The sequence below is a fragment of the Manacus candei genome, unplaced genomic scaffold (genome assembly GCF_025592945.1).
Source record: "Manacus candei isolate 608988 ecotype Guabito, Panama unplaced genomic scaffold, ASM2559294v1 h1tg000007l, whole genome shotgun sequence".
Taxonomy (NCBI): domain Eukaryota; kingdom Metazoa; phylum Chordata; class Aves; order Passeriformes; family Pipridae; genus Manacus; species Manacus candei.
Window position 1 is genome coordinate 5,321,887 of NW_026138055.1, and position 26,359 is coordinate 5,348,245.

The 26,359-nt window shown below is 40.8% G+C and overlaps 1 protein-coding gene across 6 annotated transcripts in view; it reads left to right on the top strand.

Moving 5' to 3' along the window:
- The window catches only part of SUPT3H (SPT3 homolog, SAGA and STAGA complex component), a 276,110-nt gene extending 250,935 nt beyond the window's left edge, over positions 1-25,175 (top strand). For 4 of the 6 annotated variants that reach the window (XM_051811710.1, XM_051811733.1, XM_051811743.1 and 1 more), the window contains exon 12: positions 9,919-11,693. In XM_051811710.1, coding sequence (XP_051667670.1) covers positions 9,919-9,960 — 42 coding nt within the window. In that variant the 3' untranslated portion in view covers positions 9,961-11,693. Of the gene's footprint in view, positions 1-9,918; positions 11,694-25,034 lie in introns of those variants that run through there. The other 2 variants (XM_051811711.1, XM_051811715.1) reach the window with 2 other exon arrangements.
- Positions 25,176-26,359: the final 1,184 nt, after the last annotated feature.

Genomic DNA, 26,359 nt, shown 5'->3' on the forward strand with positions numbered 1-26,359 from the left:
GAAAGCCCTCTGAGATCATTGAGTCCAACAGTTAGCCCAGCACTGCCAAGCCCATCACTAAACCACATTCCCAGGTGCCACATCTACATGTTGACCAGTGCGTTCCTGTTATCCACTTTTTTCTTCTCTTACTTGCTTTGCATATACTGAAGAAATCTGTCATTCATTCTCCTTTCTTTTCCACATCCTCATGCTTAGATCTGGCTTTAATGGGATAAATGTGTCATTACTTTTCGCAATACTTAAATTAATTGTGACTTAAGGAGAAGCATCCTTCTGAGATTATCACCAATTACTAGTGAAGTGTTAACTGTTCAAAGGAATCAACTGCTCTGCTTTATATTTTTTACATGCACATTGCATTCTTTGCATAAGGAATAGGACATCCTGCGTGTAATTAAAGAATAACCTTTGATTCCTGAATTATAAATGCTTCCCATCATCAAAAATCAAATACTTATATCGATACATCTCTGGATTAAAACTCAAATTTAAGGATGGAACTTTGTTTTGAAGTATAAGGGTATTTGACTTTCATACTTAGTGGACCGTTTTTTAAGTTTGGATTTGATCCTGATTTTCAGAAGTTCAGGATTGACCAGGAAATGTAGTTTGATTTGGGGCTATTTATAATATAAATGTCATAAAACCTGGTAGTGTATAATAATTTATTCTGCTGCTAAAATATTGGTTTAACTGGTTAAACTGCCTCAGCACTTGTATTTTTTCTCCAACATGTTGCAGAAATACATGCGAAAGATCGATTGGATGCCATTCTGCAGCCTAATCCTAGGTAATTTATTCAGTTTTACCTGAGAGAAAGGTCTAAAGATATGTTCTTCTGGTTTTAATCAGTCCAACTACAATTGACTCAACTTTTGCCTGAATAAGGAGAAGTAAAAGCTGAGTGAGAGCCTCAAGATTTGGCTCTTATTCATTAACCTCAGGGCAGACTTCATTTTGTATGATTTTTAAGCTATTAAAATTTTGGTTGGCTTCCATTTTAGCTCAAATTCCTAATATCACCAAATAATTATGTGTAGATGATGAAATGAAAAAACAGGCGTGTAGTCTCCAAATGTGCATTTCAGTCTGGGTGGCTGAAATGGCTCATAACATCCAGTGCATGAAAATGGGGTGGATTGAATAAATTAGCAGAATCACAAAAGGAAACCACTATAGGAAATAGTTTTACACGTGTAATCACTGAAATACTCCAGTGAATGTGTCAATCTGTACTAAATAAATATATTTGTTTATAGACATGTTCTGTATTAGCTTCCACTCTTTCACAGCACTTTGCCAAACAAAATCCCACTAGAAGTAGGATGTTCGCACCCGAGTAGGAGTTTCTTGGATAAATATTTTTTCTATATTGAGACCAAAACCACTTCTACAACTTTCAGACTTTGATTGAAATAGTATATTTCTTTTCCCTTTTTTTTTTTGCCTTTTTTTTTTTCCTCTCTCTTCCCATCTCCTCCACTGGCAACCACTGATGCATTACCTTAATTCCTCTTACCTCCCACCGCTCCGGTGCGCCGGCCCCGCTGCAGACAGAGCACATCAGTCAGTACAGAGCAGGGCCAGAAGTGGCTGCACCCCAGTGCTGCCACCAGCAAAGGGCCTTGGAGCCTGAGAAAATTCCTCTGTTTACAGACCTGAGGTGTTGGTTGGGTTCTCGTTTCCCCAGTGAAATGCTTCGTTCGGTCAAGGGGAGAGCAGAGATGCTGTGCCCTCTGCAGAGAGCCTTCACAGGATGCTTTCAGGGGGTGGAGGAGGAGAAGTATGTTGCAAAATGTCATTAAATGCTGCTTTTCATTACAATTTCAACAGTTCTAAGGAAAGAATGTAGGTGAACTGCCTTGTTTTGCCAAAATAATTTAATTTCAAAGTAATCTCCTCTCCTCCTATGCAGTAGCTGCCGATTTCAGCATCCATTTCTGTACATCTGGTATTTTAGCCATTACAATGGAAGATACAATGTAATGAAAATAATAATTATGGTGTAGTATACAATATATTCAAAACACCATGTATTAGCTATGTAATCAAGCAATCCTCAAAAAAACGGTTTTCAGTGAGTGATAGTATTTCTGTTTCAAAGGCAGGGGAAATTGAAGCACAGAGGCACTAAGTGGTTTGTCTGAGGCCACACAGCAAGTAAGTGTCAGAGCTGGGAGCAGAGCCCAGCCCTGGCTCCTGCCCTTGTACTCAGACGACTGTACCACACCATATTGTTTCCAAATAAATTTGCTTTTTAGCTCCTATGCTGAGTTCATGAGCTGTAGTGACAGAGGGGGGAAATTTAACCTCTTCTGTCAATTCCTACAGAAAAAAAGTCTGAGTTTCTACAGTAGTAGAAGAAAATCTTAAAAAGTCAAGAAAAGTCATCCTTGGAGACCAGAAGCCATCCAGGTTTCATGCAGGATTACTCTCAGGTTGAAGGATTTTTTATTGTTAGTGGTATATTTTCACATGGGAGTGCTGTGACTGTGCAGTGCCCTGAGTCATAAACCAGAGGTTTCAGTATCCAACTATACCTGAAGTCTCAAGGCTTCTAGTTTTAATTTCATTCTCAGGCATAATAAAGTTGCCTTGAGTACATTATAGCTGCTCTACAGCTACAACAGCGAGTTGAGACACGTCAGAAGAGGAAAGGTTGACCCCTGAGCAATTCAAGGTGTTTTGACCAGTTTGACTTGAGGTGATAAAATTACGAGTGAACTAATTGCAGTGCTCATGAGGAGATCAGGGACCCTCAGGAACCACTGCACGTCCATAGTGGTGGGGATATTAAGCTTTCCCAGTTATGCTGGGGTCCAACAGGTTGTATCCATCAAGGTCTGGTGCCTTACGGAGACTCGCTGTGTGCTTTGCCACTAGCACATCTTAGACAGATAGTTACGGGCCATTAGGCCCATGGCAGTAGTAACTTGCTGGATTTTGTCTTGGTCCACAGGAGAAGCAGCTGACTCTATCCATGGAATAGTGGTGATGGAGCCCAGCTACAGGTTTTGCAGCCTGGGAGGAGGAATTCCTCTCCTGACTGTGAACGGAGAGCAACGTGCCGTAGAAGTAGGAATTTCTATCAGTGTGCAAAGCAGCGTCGCCTCTTCTCTGGCAATTAAAAACGGTTTCTTGCTCTCAGACAAATAAAGCCTATTAAAACTGGTGGCAGTGATGGGAAGAACTTTGTGAAAATATGTTTGTTTTGCAAAGCTGGCTGCCAAGTATTGTTTTATAGTTCCATTTTTTTCTTCTTTCTCCACTGTTTACAGTACCCTCTGAGAAACTTAAAATGATCCCTCCCTCCCCACCAATTTTGTTCTTTTTTTCTCTTGGCAGACATTGGTACCCCACTCCCACACCCCAGTTCTTACTGCAACAGAAGCCATGATCTTCTTGCTGCAACAGAAGCTATGATCCTTTTGCCTTGTTTTTCTTTCTTACAACACCAGCCCAGCCCTGAGAACAGCATTTGCTGGTTAACTGCAGCGTTGCAAATTTGGCCAAATGAGCTGGAGGGCAGCAGTACAAACCCTACATTTTGTTCTCTGTCCACTGGTGGTACTGCATGAAGTGTCTGAGAAATACATTTGGTCCTTGTTTTCCAGTGATCCTGCATTTCCATCAGCCTTGGGAATGTCATTTATCCCAGAGGCAGAGAGCAATAATAAAAAAAGTTGGATAGTTGAGATCTAGACTATGTTCCTTAACAGACTTGGATGATATAACCTGGATATATCTTATTCCTGGACACAGCAGCCCAGTTTTATGTGATTATTGAAAAAGTTTACACCGTTTGGCAGGTAAAAGGTAAACCAAAGCCCAGGGCTGACTTTGCTGGAAAGCATTTTGTTACAAGCTGTTGATGGGTGGTTTACTGGAGAAGTGCTTTTATCGGCATGTGATGTTGGTAGGCACCTACATGAAGTGCAGTGGTGATCCCAGCCCCCTTCCTGGAGGGCAGGTGCTCATGGCATGGAAGCTGCTGCTGTCCCTGGTGTCTCAGGCTGAGGACTCTGGGAGCAGACCTGAGGAACAGGGTTGTTGGTGTTTCTTACACTGAACTGTGATTTCTCGGGTGCTGGCGGGAGCACCAGTGTGGTTGTGCTTCCAGAGGGACCGGTCCTGTATGGATAAATGGATGCTGTAGCTGTCAGCACATCGGTCTGCCCTCATCATAAATGGAATCCATGAGATTTCACTGATACAGCAGGGCAGATCACCCAAAGTATTGTACAAGTTCATAATGTACTGAACCAGGGTGTCCACAGATGCATATTTGGGATGTGTTACTCATTATTGACCATGAACTAGATGTTACATACATAAAACGTTCCCTCATCCTTTGAGTAATATCAGACATCTGTGCTTTGGCTACTGATTAAAGATGGGTTTGTGGAATCAGAGCCTTCAGTGCTATTGTTTTAAATTGGAGAGAGAAATATCCATAATATTTCTTTTGTAACATAGATGCACTTCTAATAAAGAGAGTTTATATCCACACAAATTTATTTAAACCTAAACAGAAGCAACTAATTCTAAACAACATATGGATTTTCTTTTTTAAACAATGTTGCTTATACTTTGCCTTTTTAATTATTATTTTAATCTCTAAATAAGCTGACACTTCTTTGCATGTGGTTTGTCTATGCAGGCTGGGAAAAATTAGAGGAGTAACCTTTTAATCACAGGGGGTTTAATGTAGATGTTTTTATGTACAGAGAGCTATGAATCTGCCCAGGGTGACTTGTTTGATATTATGGCAGGCTAATGAAATTTCAAAGTTAACATTCCCCAAATAAAATGGAAAGAAGACATAGGGAGAAAAGGAGTAGATTTAAAATTAGAGAATCTTGGTGGTTTATGGGTTCCAGGTTATTTGGAATGGAATGAAAGTTAATGCTACATCCTTTTTTCCATCCTGCCAGCCAGTGTCTGATCCAAGAATGTCTCTTATTTAAAGGGCAGGGCTCCCTCCACTGTTCTTAAATAAAGGCTCTCACTGTCTGAGATCCAACCCGCCCTGGTTTTCACAGTACCATTGTAAGGTTGCACAAAGATAATTATTTAATGGCAAGGAGTTTTGCATATGATTCCCCTGTCATAAACCTGCTCAAGTCATATGGTTCCATTTACATTTATGCAAATGTCAGAGAATAGAGTAAAATTGCCAAAGGCGGAAAGGACCGTGGCACGTCCCAAACAAGATGTGCCTATTTGCATTTATGTTTGCTAATGAAGTTCAGCCAGGGATTGCTCTTTGATTTGGATGTCTCTGTCTGCTGTTCCACTTTATGCACTGCAATTAAAGCACTTGCCCACACACATACAGGAGGACACCAAGAAAGGGAGACTCCAAGTTTTATATATGCTGTTCTGTAACTCGCTTACATAGGACCTATAATTCAGGATTTAACATCTCTAAGTGATAAAACAGACCTGCAGTATGACACTGTGCTTCAATGTAAGCAGAACTGCAGACTTAAACCAATGGAGGATTTGGCCCAATAAACTTCAGTGTCTCGGGTGCCCGCTGGAGGTGTTTTACCCCAGACTTTCCAAATTTTATCTCAAATAAAAATTAAGCATCAGCCCACTCAAAGATCACAGCTGTTTCTTTCTCTTGACAGAATTATTCTTTTCCATCATGCTACAGCTGCGAAATTATGCACTAGTGTAAATTGTTAACTGGAAACTGTTTCTAGCTGAGGTGCCCATTCAGAAGTCTTAGTTTTCTAATTTAATCTGTTACCTCACTGAGTACTCACGCATCTTATGCTTTGTCTGGGATTGTTTCTGTAAATCATTGATTCACAGAATGGTTTGGGTTGGAAGAGACCTTAGAGATAGCCATGGGCAGGGACATCTTCCACTATCCCAGGTTGCTCCAAGCTCTGTCCAACCTGACCTTGAACACTTCCAGGGATGGGGCAGCCACAGCTTCTCTGGGCAACCTGTACCAGGGCCTCACCACTCTCACAGCCAAAAATTTCTTCCTGATATCCAGTCTAAACCTACTCTCTTTCAGTTGAAAACCATTCCCTCTAGTCCTAAATCACAGTATATCTTCTCCTATGAACTCTTCAGTTCACAGGGTCATGTTCAAAAGGGCCGTGTTTCATTTCATGGGACCTACTGTCAGGACAGGAGTTTTGCTGTCATCTTCATGCAGTGGTTCTTTGTGTGCCTTTGTAATAACAATACCTTGGGCTATCGCTACGTGAGAGAAATGGGACCAAACAAGAGAGAGTAGAAACAGGGTGATTTTTCATGATATTTGAGGAGTTCCTTAACCAAGACCTCTTGTGCCGCATTGGCTTTTTAAGTTGTTAGTTTTCCCTCCTTTCATCAAATGAAGGGCAAACCACGATCTTGCTTCTAAGTGACTGACAGCAGTGAACACTGCTCATCTTTTCTACTTTCAGATTGTTGAAAAAACCCTGCCTTCACTTATTAAATAACGATAGCATTCCCAAAGAGGGTCTTAGAGTACAATGTGCTTTGATAACTTGAAGGAGCAACTTTTTCAAGGCAGGGTTCCTACACAGAAAGTGCCTGAGAAGCTGTGAGAAGGTTCTTCAGAAGGTCCATAGATGGGATAGAATCACAGAAGATCTAGTTCCAACCCCCCTACCATGGGCAGGGATGCCACCCACTGGATCAGGGTAGAACTGGGAAGTAGAGGACTAAGCAGCAAAATCATCACACCTCTCAAGTAGGAGCCAGTGGTAAGAGCAGCCTGAACAAGATGAAAATTTGTTTATCCTTTCACTTCGGCCCAGCCTGTGTAGTCTCTGGTTTTGGATGGCAGCAATCTGTCATTTCACCTTCAACGAGGTGGGGAGGCAAAATCTTGTCATACAATAGCAAGGAGCAAGAAGTTTCTGTGAGACTTAGATTGGCCAAATAAGGTTAGATCAGCTTTTCAGAGCAGGAAAGCCACTCTGGGAAGGTGAACTGTGTAATTTGTGCCAAGCTCAGTGATTCCCTGTGTCTAAAAGGTGGTCCTTTGACCACCTGCACACAGGACAGGTGCAGTAAGAGGCTGATGGACCTTCAACCATGGCAGAGACTCAACCCACAGCAGGACAAACCAAAGCACGTGCTGGTAGACAGTAAATTTTAAGAGAACATGCAAAAAATTTGAATTCACTAGACACTTTTCTAAAAGGAGCTCCAGAAGGGATCATGGGCTTATGTTACCTCCTGACATTGGGCTACAGCAAGACATATCCAGCAAAATGAGTACAGCTATTTTAATCCCACATCAAGAGTCTACATCATCCTCTATCTGTAATTCTGAGCCAAATAATCATATTTAAAAAAAAAAATAAATAAAAATTGGATACTGCCAAAGTGGCATAAAGCACCCAGAAGTGTCATCCAAACCCTCTGTGTTATCTCCAACCACATTAAATGTCTGCCACATACATCCAGACTCTCTTACAAGGGCACATACACATGCAAGTTTTATAAAAAACATCTTGCTGTTTCTCTTCTCAAGTCTTGGCATGTAAAGATCTGTCTCTCAGTATCACAAATTCGGCTGTATAAATCTCAAAGATATCTGGTATAACTCAGAATGATGGGATGACTGTAAAATAGTTTCGCTGTGCATAAAAGCATTTCAGAGGTTAACCTTTATTATCTAGTAATGTATCAAAATGAGATGAAGTGTTATCTTGTTAGGGAATGGGATGAACCAAACTCTGAAATACTGATTTTCAAAACAGTTGCCTTTAAGCTGAGGTTGAAGGCAAGGATGGTTTCTGGGTAAAATGGTTCAATTTATGGCTAAATTCCATAATAAAATATGCATATATCAGAATCACTTTCTCTGGCACGGGAAGGAAAATTGTTTTGTTTTCATTATTGCTAAACTTCAAAATGGCTTCAGGAATTTAGTTGGTCTTTCCAGAGAAAGTGAACTTCAAGCGGAGATTAAAGCAGAGGAAACTTCAGCCCAAGGGCAAATGTTTCAGAAAGTTTAAAATATGTGAAACGAGGAGTGAAGTAGGAAATAGTTTTCAATCCTAACTATAGCCACACTGGTTATAATATATCGCTAAATATAGACCTGTGGGTGTGTCCAACTCTCTGAAGGTGTTCTTCTCCCTCTGCTGAAACTGGCTTCTGGAATGACCTTTGCAGGGATACAACTGCCTGTATAACACTGCCTGTGTTGAAAAATGTTAAACTTCATTATTTCCCAGGTGAGCCCAGCCAAGCCCAACTTTGCTTTGCAACCAAAATTCCTTTTGCAAAATTCAGCCCTTTATCTTTCATGTAGATCCAGCTTTACACTTGGGATCATTTAACTTCGAGCAAACCGTACAATAGTCCTGAATATTTTGTTTATGTGCTGAAGGTTGTCACTCAGGTTATAAAGCTCTGTAAAAATATCAGGGTCAAGGAGCTAAAAACATTACTTTTGCATCAACTTCCAAATGCCAGCCATAATGGTTTGGGCAAGCTGCACATCCAAACTGCCTTGGACTTGCTGCTTGTGGTTGTGGGAATATATTGGATCCTTTCAAAGTTATTGGCTAGTCTGTTTTGGGCATTTCATGTTTGAGTATAGAGCCTTTGGGTTTATTTTGTGTTTTGTTTGTGGTGATACTGTCATGTCTGATGCCTGGCTGTATATCCCAGAGTTAATGTTCTGCTCTTTGATTTTAAGGCCATGTGCTGCTGGATCTCTGTACTGGTGTGTGGTGTTAATGTAGAGGATGCTGTAATGAACATCTTGTACATATTTCCTTTTGCATATTCACTGTCTGTAAAATGTCTGTCTGAATACATCCTTGCTGGTTTTGAAATGATTTCCTTACCGTTCAGTACAAATACTATTTATATCCAAAGTTGTTTGAGGTTATCCTTTACTCCTAATGTTACTCTAATTCTAGTTTAAGAGGGGAAAAATTGATCTGGCTGAAATTAATTAGGAAATTGGTAGAGCCACTAAAAATGGTGGTTATATATGGCACTTCCTAAGTGCTTAGGCTGAAGAGGTACAAAATAAATCTGACGAAGCACTAATGTAATGAAATAGATGACTGTATTTTCATTTTTAAAACTAGATGACTGCTGAAGGTGAACCAAATAAAGCAAAAGTATTTAAACTCCTCTGCTTTTTTAAAGATACCATTAATTTAAAAAAAAAAGGCATTTTTGAACTGAGAATATCCCCTCAAAATATAGGGTTTCCAGTGTGCCTGGCATAAAAAGGCATAGTTTCCTATATTGATTCAGAAAGAGCTGTTAAAAATGCATGAAAAGAAGTATTTTAGGGAGACAGTGTCACAAGATCTTTTAAAATTATTTTCTCAAGTGCTTCTTTACCATTGGAAACACTTGAGCCCAAGTTACAATATATGGGATATCAAATTATTTCAAACTGACCAGAGGGTCTTTAAGATTAATTTGGGTTTGGAGTGGTGGGGATTATACCAGTGTTTGTTTGCATAACTTCAGACTCAGACTATAAATTAAGTTTGGAAAACTGTAATTATTCAATAATTTATAGACTATTCAGATAAGTTAGAAATTATTCTTGAACGTGGTGAATAGAGAACACGTACCTATAAAGGACAAACAGATTCAGCAGAATGGTGTATTTTTGGCCTCATCTATTTTGCAGGCAATTAGCAAAATAGGATGTTACATTTTTTGCCTATCTCTTGCTCTCCTGAAATAGAGTCACTAACCACTTGTTAACCACATTGATTTTTTAATAGACAAAGTGGTTGCTTATAGCTTCCCCACCAGAAATGTTCAGATTAAGCACATTATTAGATTGCAGCTAGAATAGCCTACAAAACAGGAAGAAAGCCCTGCCTTTCTCTGTGCCTCCTTGCCTTGTTTAAGCTGATGTGATAATTCATTACAGATTTTCTCTCTCCCTGACAGAGTGCCTACCGCAGGAACGGGATGACTTTTCTCGCCTGCTGATGTGGATGTGGCTGCAGCAACAGGAAAGACAGTGTTATATTAAGGTGATTTTCTTTTCCCCTCCATGGAAGGAAAAAAAATACAAGCTCCAATGTCTCCATGTACCAGTGAGTGGGCTGGTTTGTTGTGACTATCTGCTGGCTGTCTCTGTCTCTCTTTCCAGCCCCCTCAGTCGTTATTCTTGTTTACTAGCTGGAACATTTAGCTAATTAATGGCAGGATGTTTGGGATAGGGTGTAGGTGGACAAGAATGCAGCTCAGACAATGCTGGAGTTTGCAGGGGACTTGCTGCTGTCAGCCTCTTTCTGACTGCCATGTCATTTTTATTTAAGTGTTTGGAAGTCTGTGTGTTCTCCAAAAGATGTTTTTTTCTAAAGCAGGATGGGGCAGGAAGAGGCCAGAGATAGACTGGGTTGTGTTGGTTTATATAGGTTATATTAAGGTTACATAGTTTTCCTTGTGATTTTTACAAAAATAAAAATTATTTCCTTCTATTTTCCACTAATTTCTATTTTTTTCTCTCGTTGATTTAAGTGTTCAGACAGTTTAATCCAGTGAGGGGATTTTGATGACAGTAATAGCAAGTTTGGACCCAAAGATATTCAGAAAAAAGTTCAAGTAAACTGAACTTAGCCCGTGAGAGCCTTGACTTTTTGCAGACCCAAGGACAGGCTGAGTGGTCACCCCCAAATTCTCAATGTTGGCATCTCCTAAGGCTTGAGTCATTACTCTCTGAAATCTAAGAAGGCCTTTGCAGTGATGTGGCACTGGATTGGGCCCCTATTCGGAAAAATACATCCTAAAGTATTTAAATAACTGTCTGTCTCAGTGGTTGTAGGCAAAGGCTTAACGTTATGTACTTGCTCAGCGTTTGCTGCAGGAAGCAGATGTTGTCCCTGTTGTTGACAAAGGCAGCATTACTGTTGGATTTGATTAAAGAAGAAACCAAGCTCTTTTTACCTTTTTTTTTTTTAAAACATATTTTAGGTAACGTTGTTTGTTTTCAAGATTTGTTTTTTAAATCTCAGTCCCTCCCTCTATGCTTCTTCCCGTCCCCTGCTCCTCCAGCCTTTGCTGGCCTCACAAACACATTCATTTCTTCCCATAAAACTGTACAAATATAGAGCTGACCACGATGATGCTTGACCAGAGAAAAGCACTCGTGCTTCAGCCCATCACCAGGATCTACAGGCACTTCCTGCTGGTTTCCCTGTGCTACCCATGGGCCAGGGTCTGCTTCAGCCAGGCTTGGAATCCAACTTAAACCTCAAATTAATACAGAACACTCAAGGGATCAACAGGAGATCAGCAAAATATTAGTTTTATATAGTGCAGCCGTCCTCCTCCTTTGTGCTTAGTGTGTGAGGTCTTAATTTTTACTCCTGCTCTACTCTCTTGTGGTCGTTCGTAGGTGGTTCTGTTGTCCTTCTCTCCTGGACCTGCTCGCAAAAACTTTAAATATATGTATATTTTTTAAATAAACAGCAAAATGTCTCTTTGCAACCAAAATATTGTAAAAGTGAACTTTGTGCATCGAATATTACTGACGTTCATAAATTGCTTTTCCTTTTGCCTACTTTTTGCTTCTGTTTTCTGGAAATTATCTGTGTGTAAAGGACTGAAAGTAACGTGTACAACGCCGTGTATTAAACGAGGGGAGGGGGAAGTTTTCTGATGCTCCATCTGTGCTTCTTGAAATGTATGATTAAACTTTTCTTTTTATCATCACTCTTTATTTTTGTTGGCATCCTTAATCATGGAAAATTATACGCTTGCTGTAAACATCCAGACTTTTTTAAAAGGACACCAGCATTTATTGTATTTGGTTTCGATATGCAGGGATAGAGACAGAAGAAACCATTTCAGGCACTGGGTACTGGAATCAAAATTCCTTCTGTAGCTGTATCTCTCCCGGATTTTACATTTTAAAATATGCATAAGCAGGAAAAATACTGGCACTTATTTTTTACTGGTCTACTTAAAGTCCCAGAGAATGAAGACTCAACATACATTTCTCTCAGAAATATGACAGATCATGTTTTTGTTGGTCTGCTGTATGTTTGTCTATCTTGAACAGCCTGACAGGCAATTATTTATAAAATCTGTGTTTGCCCAGTAAACCCATATAATAACCTTTCACTTCTCTGCACAAGTCAGGGAGCTGAATTTAGAGTCAAACAAAGTAGGTTGTGTCTCCCTATCTTGGACTAACCCAGTTTATTCTTATTTTGGGAAGTAATCACTTTTTTTTTTTTCTCATCTTCAGGGTTTTCTTTTACTCTGTTTAAAACAAAAAAAGCAGCCAGTAATACTCGTGCTGCGTTTGGAGTGTGTCTTAGCACCAATTCCCATGCTGCAGAAACAGAGATGTGTGTTTGAGCTGGTGCTATGCATTTTTATTATATGTATAAAAATCGTTTTGAGATTCAGTTAATGGCTGCATATGAATAGCTTTATTCCTGTGTAATTTCAACTTGCAAAACATTTTGATTCTTAACCCGGATTTACAGTGACTGGATCACGTGATATTATTTCACATTAGTTACCTGAAGAAGGGAAACATCTATTTCAGTAGGATTAAGGCTGTGTAAAAAGGGAGTGTGAGTTTTGCTGTCAGTTCAGTCTCTGCCCTTCTATGTGGTTACACTACCTCAGTTTTCAGATTTTTAGTCCAGCCGTGTGCAAAACAGGGATAATAATTCAGCTTAAAACTTCTTAGAGGTGATGGAGCCACAACGCAAATTTCTCGTTGGGCTTCATCTCATTTCTCAGGCTTTCCGGAGAGAATAAAACCCTTTAAAAGAGTTTTACCATCCTCTGGAAATGGAGAGAAGCTGACAGAGCTCTGTGTTTCTCCAGAGACACTCAGACCCTGCAGAATGTGCCCCCCTGGGTTTTCAGAGCACACTCCTCTTTGTCAAATGTCACCCTCCCTGGGGGAGGGGAATAAAAAAGTGGGGTTTGGCATTTCTTGACTGTAGATGAACCTTTGTGCTGTATTAAGGTTCTGCCATCAGCCATGTGTAGGTCTCATAAAATGTTTTATAGCTTACCATCCAGCTCATACAGAATGTTTCATAATACATAAACACTTCTAATAATTATTTAAGAATAAATAGATAGTGACATTAGTCACAAGTCTAACCTCTAGTTGAAACTTAAACAGTTACAGGGTTGAAGGGTGTTTTTTTGCCTGAGTGAATCATCTTGTCCAAGGTTGGGCTTTTTATACCTCTATTTTTTTATGCCTCTACTATATATCCACCTCAAGCAGCCAGGGAAAGGCAGTGGTGGCGTGCATTAAATCCAAGGCTTTATTCAGAGGGCACGGAGCCAGTGCAAAGCAGCGGAGCCATCCCTGAAGGAATTGAATGTAAATTTGATGGTTTAAATAAGGCCAGATGCCTTAAAAATTATTTTGAAGGCTGTATCTTTAATGTAGCCCTTAACTTTTTTCTTTTCTGCTTAAGATAATGATGTTGCCTTTACAAAATAATAAGAAAAAATAACTCTCATCTCTTGTGGGGAGACAAAAATCAGATACTTTGGCTTCTATAAATCACTGAAATGTTGGCAACTGAAACAAAGTTTTAGAAGGCAGATGACTGCAAATTTGAAGGAAACCTTCATATTTTACTGTTAAAAGCTTTTTAACTGTCTAGAGAGTGCTCTGAGACACTACATTAATAGCCATTCTCAGTAATCAAGCTCCACTATACTTATATACTATTTTTCTTAAACAAGATAGATTAGTAGTGGAAGAGAGCTGGAAAGATAAATAAGGAAAATCAAGAACTAAAATTATAATAATACAGTTTCATTTTACATTTTATAGTTCTCTATTTGTGATTGATAATTCATCTTAACTCCTATCAGACAGAAATATTGGCACAAGAGTCTTATACCAATATCTGTATATTTCTGGACTTGTCTTCATCCAGATGCTTTGCAGATTTTCTTACTGGTTTTGTGAAGATGTGATCTGTCAATTTGGTCCTTGTATGACTTTGATTACTGTAATATCTGAGTGTCTCACAGGTTTCCATGTGTTCCTGCCCACAACACCACTTTAAAACAATAATAATGTGTTGTTATCTCTGTTTCTTCTGCAGAAAGACTAAATGATGGGAGACTAAATGACTCCATATTGGGAAACCTGGGGTGTTTCAGAAAACCTGGATTTCCCAAATCCATACTGATGCCCTCAGTTCTGAATTGTTTTCCCTCTGCAGTGAAAGCAATAGGTGTGTCAGCGCATAAACCAGCCCTGCAGGTTAGGAGAGAAGGGGGCAAAAGCAGCCTCCAACTGGATCCACGAGGGGGTTTGGGGGTGGAAGAATGCAACCACTCAATTTGGACGCAGTCCAGGGCTCAAAGCTTTAAACCCTTCCAGCTAAGATGTGCCATGGCCACTTAGTGACCCTGTGCAGAAACACAAATGATACATCTCCACCAAAACATGGACTGTGGGGCACTTTGCCTCCTCCACACTCTGCTGGATTTCTGCATCAAAAATTACCACGAGGAACATATTCATTACTTTGGCACTGCCAGTGTGTTCCTACCTTCATCTCCCAAACTGCCTTTGCAGAGTGCCTCAGAGCTGCAAGAAACAAGAGGAGAAACACAATTAAGAAACATAAATGCTCTGTTTTAACTGAGGCAGCAGCTGTGATGTGTGTTGACAAAGATAAAGTAAAATGTTAATTTTTCATAAATGAACTGGGTCTGAACATAATGAAGTGCCGGTGAAGTGGTGGTGGCTGATCTTCAGCCTGGAACTAGACCTGGGAGAATAGAAGGTGTAAGATATCAGAAGCTGTAGCAGGATTCAGATAGTGAACAGCCAATAGAGCAAGTTGGCTCAAACCAGTTCTGTTTAGCTCTTATTTCCATAACTATTTAATTAATCTGCAAAACAAAACAAAAAAAAAAACCTCTCCAAAACTATTGCATTTCTTGTACTGACATGATTTGCTCAGATCTGCAAATGAAATGGCAGCAACTGTGTGTCAAGCTGAGGTGAAAACAAATCTGAACCATGGCTGCAGAAGGAGAAGGAAAGTGTTCAGAGGAGAAAGGCTCCAGCCAAGCTTCTCCCCTGAGCTCCCTTGCTCAGATTATCCTGTGTCTGCTGCTCACCAGTGACTAAATCTGCTGCTTGTGCACAAATTTTGTTGCAGCTTCAAGTAACTAATTTTATTAAATTAGACAGGATCTGTTTAGTGTTCTCCGTGTCACCTTGTCCTTTCTTTAATATTAAAAGCATTTCTGTTCCTCTGTTTTGGAATGTTATCAACATAGTGCAGACTTTTCACTGCTCAGCAGATTTTGGTGTAGACAGAACACAAATAAATGGAAGCAATTATTAAGGAGTACTTTGAGCACCTGGGAAAGCGTCTTTGACAGTCAGTTTCTCCATGGAAGGTGCTGCTCTTACTCATCTTGTCTGGGATGGTGGCAAAACTGATACATGACTCCTGTAGAGCTTGAACTTGTACAGCAAGTTGAGGTGAACCTTGAAGTCTCTCTCAAACTCATGACCATCCCACTGGTCTCCTCACTGTGTAAATCAGGCACAAGCCCAAGAGGAAAAACATGACAGATTCTTCCACTGGAAGATCAAGAACCACAACACTGAATACTCCAAGGTAAGACAGAATGAGATAATCTTGATCTGACTGGACTCAGCCCGATGTCACTTGAGAAAATATATTTATTTTTTCCTGTTTGACCGTTACATCATGATTATTTCCACTCTTTGGAGATCAGAACTGTGGCAGTGAAATAGTTAAGAATAGCTATTTCTCATATGAGGTCAGGTTTCAGAGCCAATACAGTGGTAAACAGCTCTCTGTCCTCTGCAGTTGTTGGTTTTGACTGCTGAGTTAAAAACCTTTCACATTCTAAGGGCACATGTATTTTGGAACGGAGTCTGAGTTGATCACTTTTATTCACAGTACCCAAATAAATAGTTGTAGCCATTTAAGCTAGCCCATGTTGCTCAGCCATTTAAGCTAGCCCATGTTGCTCTGTTGTTGTGTCCAGGAGAGAGAGAATTAATGTTGTCCCTGCAACAAAATCATAGAAGAAATGGCCAATGCTCCATCCACACATGAGTTAATGGGAGCAGTGTGAAAATTATTCCACAAGGACTCTGGAGTTTAAATATTCATTAGTTGCTCAAATCCCTGCTAAACCCCTTTGGACAGGTGTCTGTGAAGCAGAGGACAATATCCTCGTGTCTGGGAATGGGGCTTATGTAGGAAATTAATGTTGCCTTGGGATCGAGTGTGTGCTACTGTCAGTGAGAAGAAGGAAAGTCTTGACTGGACTGTGAGAGGAGGAGTGGCCACACTTGCAGGTTACAGTCTTCCCAATGTTATGGTTGTGAAGATAAAATTTGGTACAAGCAAACAAACATTTGAATTTTTGGCCAAGGTCCAAACCTTCCCAGTTTTTGCCACAGCTGGTTTTTATAGGTGCTTTTTTACAGTGTTGAAGTTGGGCTCGTGGATGATGCTGGATTCATTTTTATTTTGTTGAGGCTTGTTTTATGTGCACTTTGGTATGTAGTTGTGGTGCACGGTCTGAAGGGATTTTGCATCTTAGTTGGTTTCTTTGGTGGTCCTGAAGGCAGTGCAAAATTAATGCAGCACTTAAAGAGCCTGTTATTAAAACTTTATTCATAGGTGAGCAGAAGAAGCATAGAAAATATATTAGTTTATATGCATATATATTAAATAAATCTGAATATATATATATTCAGATTTTTCATGAAGACTGAATTCCAAAAAACAGCTCTGCTTTTACAAATCCAAAAGCAAACGTAGCCCTGTTTTGATGCCTCCCTCTCTCTGCAAAGAAAGTATTTTATTCTTGTAAAGATAAAAGATTTTTACTTTCTAGAATTAATTTGATTTTGGTTTCTTTGCTGTCTGTCATTTTTCTCTTGCAAAAAGTTTTAATGTCACACTGTGGATCTTTAAAAGATTGTGAAACTTCCTTAAGTTTTGGGAAAAAAAACTTTGACCTGTATGTAAAAGACATTTTTTAAATTTGCAAGTTGCTTTTTTTGTTGGTAGTGGTTTGTTGGGATTTTTTAAAGTCAACAAAATATGGTTTGAGAGGGAGAGATCTCAAAGGGCTGGGAACAAGCCCCCAGTTTGGGCATTGAGGGCAACAGCAGGCATTTTTATAGCTCTTGAATGTTGAAGGGAGTTGTCAGAGCCGGACACTGCAGATATACCTCATTGCTCCCTTAAATTGTTCTGAAATGTCCTTATATTTTACAATACATGAGTTGTGCTCTTGGCTGCCATTTCCTTCCTGCAGCCTCCCAAAGGTAAGTGGATTGTGCCCTCTGGGGGCTCTCCACTGCTTTAACTTGGATTTAAGTAAGTGGGTTTTTTTCTTTTCTTTCTTTCATTCTTTCTTTCTTTTTCTCTTTCTTTCTTTAGCGTAAAATGTCACATTGATTTTTTTCCCCCCTCCTTGTGTCTTATGAAGGAAGAAATTTATGGCCTTTTTACATCAGGAAGTCCAGCTTTTCCTGACGTTTTATTGCTTTGAATATTTGAAACATTTCAATCCCAGACAATAAATATTACATGATTATTGTTTTCATATGGATAGGCTATTTCCCCCTGTTTCTCCTATCCAACATTTTACTAGCAAGTGACACCCAAAAATTTATGGATTCTAAAACCATTACTATTCAACTTTGCTTGGAAGGTCAGAGATAGTCCCTCAATTTGCATGTAATATATATTAAAAAAAAAAAAAAGTTAAAATCATCTCATATGTTTTGAATCCTGTAGTCATACAAACTTATGCCAGAAAAGGAGGTATATTTTTTTTCCCTACAAAAGGTGCACATCTTATGGGTCAAACTTTGTTTCCACTGAATTCAATGGCAGCTCTTGAGGCTTAGGTGGGAAGAGCAGTGAGCCCTAATGGAGCATTTCCCAGACCAGCAACTGGCAGCCTGCAAGTGCAGAGCTTGGGAGTTTTCTGGTGGTTGGTGGGATGAGTTACACCACTCCATGACTCAGAGTGTAGGTTTTCTGCTCACCCAGGGCTGTGTCTTGTTGTTTGCATGGTAGAAAGAATCCCTTGCCAAGTGGGACCCATGAAATCCAGTCTGAAGTTGCTCTATTTGATGTTTTCGGTTTGGGGGAAGGCAGCTGACTCCTCACTGTGCTTGTGGAGCACCAGTTCTGCAGCACAACTTGTGGCAACCAAGTGTGTCTTGCAGTGCCAGGTTTGATGTGACAACCAGCAGATAAAGCAATGTATGAAATCTCTGGTCAAGTCACTGAGGTCATGAGAATACAGGAGGCACAGGTTCTGCTCAGAAGCATTAGATTGTCTGATTTATTTTTTTACATTGGCAGTTTTTCATGGGTACCGAGCAGGACCCTGCTGCCTGTGTTCCATTAACCACTGTAGAATCACAGAATGGTTTGGGTTGGAAGGGACCTTAAAACACCATCTTGTTCCAACCCCCTGCCATGGGCAGGGACACTTTCCACTATCCCAGATTGCTCCATGTCCTGTCCAACCTGGCCTTGAACACTTCCAGGGATGGGGCAGCCACAGCTTTTCTGGGCAACCTGTTCCAGTGCCTCACCACCCTCAGAGCCAAGAATTTCTTCCTAATGCGCCATCTAACCCTGCCCTCTGTCAGTTAGAAGCCATTCCCCCTTGTCCTGTCACTCCAGGCCCTTGTCCAAAGTCTGTCTCCAGCTCTCTTGGAGCCCCCATTAGGCACTGGAAGGGGCTCTGAGATCTTCCAGGAGCCTTCTCTTCTTCAGGCTGAACACCCTTCATTCCCTCAGCCTGTTGAGAGAGTTACTACTATATTATCAATGACTTCATATTGATCTTGATTGCAGAACTGGGTCCCAGGTAACCAATAAATCACCCTCGTTCTGTCAGTTCCAGATCAACTGTTTCATCAAAATTCAGTGACTGTCTCTATAACTCTGAGGAGAACAATTCTAATGTGTTTCCAGAGGAGGAAAGCTGTCAGGCTGTGGGGACAGAAAACCCATGTACATGTCTTTGGGAGTTTATCTTCAGAGGAGCATCAGACCACTCTCAGGTTGGATAAAGTTTTGCTGTGGGGATAAGAAAAAAGACAAAATCTGGCAAAGTTTTCCACTACAGCAATGCCAGGAGTCGGTGATTCTTTCTCTCCTTTCCTTGTGCAGACAAAGGGAACCCGAGTCAAATCCACTCAGAAAGAAACACTAGTAAGTACTTGTTTAAAGTCTTTTTTAAGTGTTGTTGTGTCTTTAACCCTCTATCCTGTCTCATCCCCTTTTGGGAATGTTGAAAATAACATTCAGTTCTGTGCTGCCTTTGTCTGTCCTTTTCCATGTGGTAAACATGGACTTTTCCCTCCCTGTTTCTTAGACTTTCAGCCAACTCAGCTTTTCCTGTTTACCTCCTTGTCAAAGACATCGTTGGTGATATCACTCCAAGTCTAGAAATAAGGGCCGTTGCTGCTTTTCCTAACTAGCTGTTTGACAGTTTGGTATTATATTGAATTTGCATCATATCAGATTTGGCACATTTACTGATTAATTTATTTTTTAGGGAAAACAGATGCTTTCCTACCCTCCTTACCAACACATGTGGAAGGTGAAGGCACTGAAATGGCCTTCTGGAGACCTGGGCTCCCGTCCAGACCTCTCAGTGCCTCAATTCATTATAGCTGTACCATGGGAATGAATTTGTGGACCCAGTCTTTTTAAAATAGTTGTGATAATAATGGTAATGAGAAGCCTGGAGGCCTCAAAAGTCAAATGAAAAGATGATGGTGTGGAAGCTGCAATAGCTCTGTGACTGGAAAACTGACCACCACAGCTTTGCAAAACTGGTTTTCTTCTTGCAGAGAGAGAGATCAGTCCAACACAGCAGCTGCTTTATCCAGTGCTGAGTTTGTGTCTTCTGATTTGGAAACCCCAAATATTTAAGTGCCTTAGGAAGACACTGAGTCCTGATAAAGGCAGTTACTGGCTCAGAGTTTCCTCAGTGGTTTGGACACAATTCTTATAATCTACACAATAGAAAGCAAAAGGATTAAAATGTGATCTCATGTAAACCCTCCATAGTTATCAAAACAGTCTCTGGTTTAATCTGTCCAGATCTCTGATTTTTTGCTGAACAGTAAAGGTACCACACATAAGGTAATAGCTGAGTTTTCTTGACTGATGATACTTGTAAATGTACAAGTATCAGAAGTACCCTTACATTGCTGAGTATGTAGAATCATAGAATCATGGAATGGTTTGGGTTGGAAAGGACCTTAAAGATTGTCTAATTCCACCCCCCCTGCCACGGGCAGGGACGTTTCCACTAGACCAGGTTACTCCAAGCCCAATCCAGCCTGACCTTGAACACTTCCAGGGATGGGACATCTTGCCACCATGGCTGCATTTGCAAGGACCAGGGGCATCATTTGCCACCTATCTGACATGAAACAGTCTTGATAGTTGGTGTAATTAGAGCACACTCTTAAAGGAAGACTGAAAATAATAATATTGTCCTGAATGGAAGTCTGCATGATCAAGAAAGAAGGAAAAAAAAAATATAAAATCCCATGGACATCTAGGAAGGAAAACAAGTCCCTGGTCTGTGATGTGGTGCTGCAGGTACAGCTGCACTGTTGGGGAGTGGTGATCTGCAGCCGCCAGCAAGTCGTGCTGGCGCTAAAACCTGTCCCCTTGGGTCCCTCACCATTTTATTGCTGCTCTGTAACAGGATGTGCAACTGCTATGCATTAATACGTTATTACAGGTTGGCTGGTGTAAACTCCAGGTGTTGAGAACATGATTTATTCTATTAGTATAAAAAGGTGTTTTCTATGGCCGTATTAAAAATTATACTAACTGTTGGGCTTGCCACTGCGCTGTGTGTGGCACATGCCAATTTAAACCTGTCATTTCCTCTTAATTTAAGGATATGTCCTCAGAAGATCATTAATTTGGGGTGGAGCTGGGGATCATAGTACAGCTGTGGCCTGTTAACCCCCATCTGGCCATTAATCCTCGCAAAGCACCTTCCCCAAAGATGTCTGCTGCTACCATATGGCCACTGAGACCAAAGAACTTAAATTTTTTAGTCTATTTTATATTTAAATCTATTTTTTATTGTATTTTTACAATTACTTCAGTTTGTTCTGTGTGATTCCTAAAACCCCAAGATTACCCACATAACACCTTTGCTGAGAACTCCCAAACCATTAGGATGGTGAGGCCCTGGCACAGGTTGCCCAGAGGAGCTTTGGCTGTCCCATCCCTAGAAGTGTTCAAGGCCAGGTTGGATGGGGCTTGGAGCAACCTGGGATAGTGGAAGGTGTCCCTGCCCATGGCAGGAGGTTGGAACGAGATAGTGTTTTAAGGTCCCTTCCAACCCAAACCATTCTGTGATTCTGCGATTTCTGTGCTACCTCCCCTCTACATGTTTCTTGGGGTGATTTTACCATTTTGCTTTCCCACTCTCCAATGCTGTTCTGTTTGCTGGGTGTTGAGCTCAGCCCCAGTAAGCCAAAGTCCCAGCTTGCATTCCTAAAGCAGCCCAGCTACGGTCAAAATCATTCTTCTGGGGAAATCCACATCAGCTCATCTGCCAACGAGATGACCTTGAGGGAAGCACAGAGAAAAGGCTCAGGTCTGCTCATGACCCAGCCTCATTTCCTTTGCTCAGCTGCTGCTTTTTTCCCACCTGCCCATTCAGTTGCATCACACAACCACAGTCTCTCCTGGAAAAGCTCCAGTCTTGCCTGACATAAAATAAACTCGTATTTTTCAGGCATCTTGGGAGTGGAATATCTCTGTGTGCTGCCCTGAGCTACCAGCAGCCTGTACCCAGTGCACAAAGCCTGGCCAGAAGCACATCAAGCCTCAGGGCATCACTGGAACATGCACAGAAAGCCTGTAGCAGCGCTGCCTATCTTAAACAGGGGCCCTTGTACCTGTTTTTCCTGGCAAAAGTTTATCCAGCCTGTGTTTAAAGACCCCCAAGGATGGAGATTTCACAGTCTTGAGTCTACTGATGTTCTCGATCCTCATAAATTTTTTTCCTATCTGGTTTGAATTTTTCTTTGCAGCAACGTAAAGGCTTTCCTTATCCTGCCAGTGAGGATGGATTGTACCAGTGTGTTTTTAACAGCCTTTTCTGTGCTCAAAGGCACTTATATCCCACCAAGGCTCTCCTTTGGCTCATAAATGTAACTCGATCAATCTGTCCTCCCAGGCTGTGTTTTCTGGCTTTCCAGCCCCGCTTTCTGTTTTGACAATGAGCCATTGATAACTGCTCTCCTGGTGCATATATCTGCAGCCCTGTCCCCACTCTCCAACAGTTTTATCTAGACCCATGTTTCCCTCACCTGATTAGGAAAGTGAATATGAGCCAGTGTCAGAAATCTGCAAGTGCCAATGATGAATCTATTGCTTTTTCCTTCGCTGTGAGGCTTGTTACCTATCACAGAGATCCCACAACAAGAGTTCAAATGGCCACCAAAAGTCACACTTTGTGTGCTCAAGAGTAGACAAAGGATTAGCTAAAAGTGAGGATTTTTCAACCTGCTGGTGAACTGGACAGCAGAAGGATTGAAATGCCAGAGTCCCAGCGAGGGCACCCTGACCTGCAGCCAGATAGGCATTCCAAGAGGTGGCCTGTGTCTCTCCAAAATCCCATTTTCTCACCGTGCAGTGTCTTCATGCCAGTGCTGGTGCCCTGTGTGACAAGATAGTGAATGCTGACAGGCAGCACTTGCAGCATCTGATCTTCTAATTCACCCTGTGAATGACCTGTTGTCATCACGCTGATAATCAGGTACTTTCCTTGACTTTGCTCAGCAGGTAAACTGAAAATAATAGCCCTTACAATGAAGTTAAATTAATTTCTAGTGATTATCTAATGGCTCTCTTAATTATATCTGAGTTTTCCAGTTTTGAGTGTGTTGTTCCTACATGCATGGAGAGAGCAGAATGCTTTCATCATGTGATACTCCTACTGATCCAGATAAAAGAGCTTCATCTGTTTAATTTCCAGGTTTTAATTTCTTGCATCCTACTCATCAGAAGGCCAGGGAATAAAAGGAGTTTCATCCCTCAAAGCAAGCATAGAAATGGGATTTATGGCTCCTGGACTTCATTTCCATCTCTCTCTCAAACTTCATCAGCTGAACACCTCAATGACCCCATCCAAAAAATTAACATCTTGCTCAGTTCATCCTTGCTCTCAAGGGAGCTTTCCAAAGAAGAAGAAATCATTATCCCAATTTTATAGGTGGAGAAACTGAGGGACAGCAAAGGGAAATGACTGCCATTCGCTTCCCTCAGCCTCTCCGTGTTCAGGGGCTTGTCCACCAGACCAGACAAGTGCTGGAGTGGAAATAAATATTCCTCCTGATGACTGTGGTCTCTGTGGTCAGGGCTGAGGGTCAAAACGTTCGCACAAGGCCTGCACGCAGAAACCACAGAATCCCCCACAGCTCCACTGCACTTTATTAAAAGTCACTGCTTCTGTGAAAAATGGGGTTTATAAGAGTTAGGTGCCTTAATTATAAAGTCATGTGTGTTTGAATGACTCCTTCCCTGCTAACCGTTTGTGACAGCCTACAAATGTGAAAAGTATTACCAAGCCTATTTTTAACGTGGCTATGGAGAGGCTGTAGTTGGGGAAAACCAAATCCTATGGGATCCTAGAAAGAAAGACCAGTGACTCCTTAAATATGGTTAACATTGAGTTTAGCAATTATGCCAGTGGCATCCAAAAGACCATTCAGATGCAGGAGTCTTGCAGAAGCAACTGTGTGTTAAATAAGTGATAGGAGCAAGGGATGTACAGGGCTAAGTTTTCCCCTTGGAAGTAGCTGAATGGTCTTGGATAGAGATAAAAAAGTAATTTCAGAGAGGTGCTGGCCCTTGTCATCAGTGTTCAGGCTCTACAGGTGTTTTCTGCAGAGCTATCACCTCTCAAGGATTTATTCGATCCTGTTCTTTATTAGACAATTTGCCCTCTAATGGGCTACACAAACTGCATGGGGTTTAATGCTTTGTAGAACTGAGTCCTTAATATAATTCCTCTGTGGATTGTGGCAGACTTGAGGCATGAAGCATCACTTTATCACCCACCTTTGGTCATAGACTCTGCAGGGGAAGAGGGAAGCACACAAAGGGAAGATCCCTCTGGCAGTCATTGCATCCAGTAACAAGGGTTTCACCCCTTCTTATAACAGGGCTGGACACTGGAGAAAGAGAGCAGGCCAAAAGCAATGTTACTGTTAGAGCAGTGTCACAGTTGGTTGGAACGGAAATGAAAGTGTTGAAAAGGAAATATTCCAAATAGAAGGAAGGAGAGAGAAAGAATGATGCTACTTGTTGGTTAAAAGGTAGAGATTAAGGTGTAGAAGATGGATAAAAAGATGACGTGGTCAAGGGTAAAAGTATTTCTCTGGGTTAGGTTTAAGTTTGAGGGACACCATTATGGGAATTTCCTGTGGTCAAACATATAACTAGTTTTAGCTCTAACCGTATGATTCTTCCTCCATCCATGACTTCTCATGGGATTATATAGACCTTAGTCTTGGTGTAAGGTCTTCAAAAAGTACCACTTCACCCCTGGACAAATCATCTTAGTGGTTAGCAGCAGTACAAAATTTACACCTTTTTTTAGTCAACTATGATTCATCCCCATTTGTCCACCACTGAATTATGTCAATTTTGAGTGAAAAATAATTTATCTCCCCCTACCACAGTATCATGAATATCCCATGCATATAACCTGTAATTAAACTGATTCTTTACCATTTCTTAAATAGATAAAAGACTGTATTTCTCTCAGTCAAGGCAGACTTTACAGACTTAACTATCATGTTATTTATAATACTTTAAAGATAAAGATCAAATCTAATGGTCATGAGATCCTTCATACCGTAGAAGAAGAAGCAGAAATGCAAAAAAAAAAAAAAAGTTGGTTTGTTTTCAAGACCTTTCCATTTCTTTAATTGAGTACTGTGAATATGCATCTGAAAAGAACTTTTCCTCTTTGTAATGCAGACTGGGGCTGAAGCACATCTTATCCCTTGAAACAGCCATTGGTACCAAGCTGTCACAGTACTGCCTGCAGTCAGACATAGCAAAATTAAATGTCAGAACTTCATGTTACACACCACTCCACCTGGGATTTCACAGAACATGGTAAGTATAACATGGTTTCCACCTATATGTATTTCCTGATGAAAACATGGGACAATTTTCTCATCATTGTACTGAAATGGGTACTTATTTTGTGAATAAACCAAGCCCAAAGTTATGAGGCTCTGACACGTTAAGGCTTAGTATTGAAGGCTGGGTTAATTTTTCCTGTTTTCTTTCATGACAAATGTTAAACCTGGATTTTCACTGTAATCACACTTGTCTGAAATCAGGAGTCTGAGTCAGGAGTTTTACATCTCATCATGGCAAAATCTGCAGTGCATCTAGAGACCTGAGGGCTCAGGGAGACTGAATACTTGAAGGCATGTAATTGGAAATAATAGGAAAATTTGGAAAATATAGGAAATCATGGGTTTTTCTGATACATGGCTTGCCTGCTTAGGTATCTTTTTAAGTTTTTTTGATTTGTTTGGTTTTTAAACCTAATAGAAATTGCTTTCCACTGTAGACTGTGGATGAGACAGAGAAAAAACATGCTCTGTGAAGGTGAACCACTGGCTATAACAGATGTTGTCTGACTTAGAAACCGAGGCTGTGATTATAAGGTTGTGTTTACCACTGAGAGAGTCAAATTCAAGTCGGTCGTGGCTCTTCACTAGACATGTCACTCTCCAGAATGACTCTTACATTTGAGAGATTGACCTGGAAATCTTCAATCTGGCTGCCTCCTCCCTGCTGCAGCCTAAGAAGCTGCAACAAGGAGACACAGCTGCCTTTCCCTACATTCAAACACATCATGGGAGCAACTTGCAGTTCAGGAAAAAATATGTAGAAAAAGTAATTTGGCAGAGTGATTAACTGTGCATTGCAGAGAACGTGTCTGGTTGCAGAAACCAGGAAGGGTTTGGCAGCTGTGATATGGTTATTTACACTTCCTCACCAGTTTACCTGCCACAATCTTCATCTCCCATGGGTATAAGAATTAAACACCTTGAATGTGCCCCTAATGTATTTTTTGACCACCTAAGATAATAATAACATGCTGAGGGGTTTTTTTCAGTGGAGGACAGATGGTCAATACCATATTGATCCTCAATCCCACATTTTTAATGAGAGGTGCTGTCACGTTGCACAGCTCTGGATAAACATGAGAGAGGAGCTCACAGTCCTACCCAGGCAAGGCAAGCAAAGAGCGGAAGAGGAACAGGAGACAAATTGACTGGATT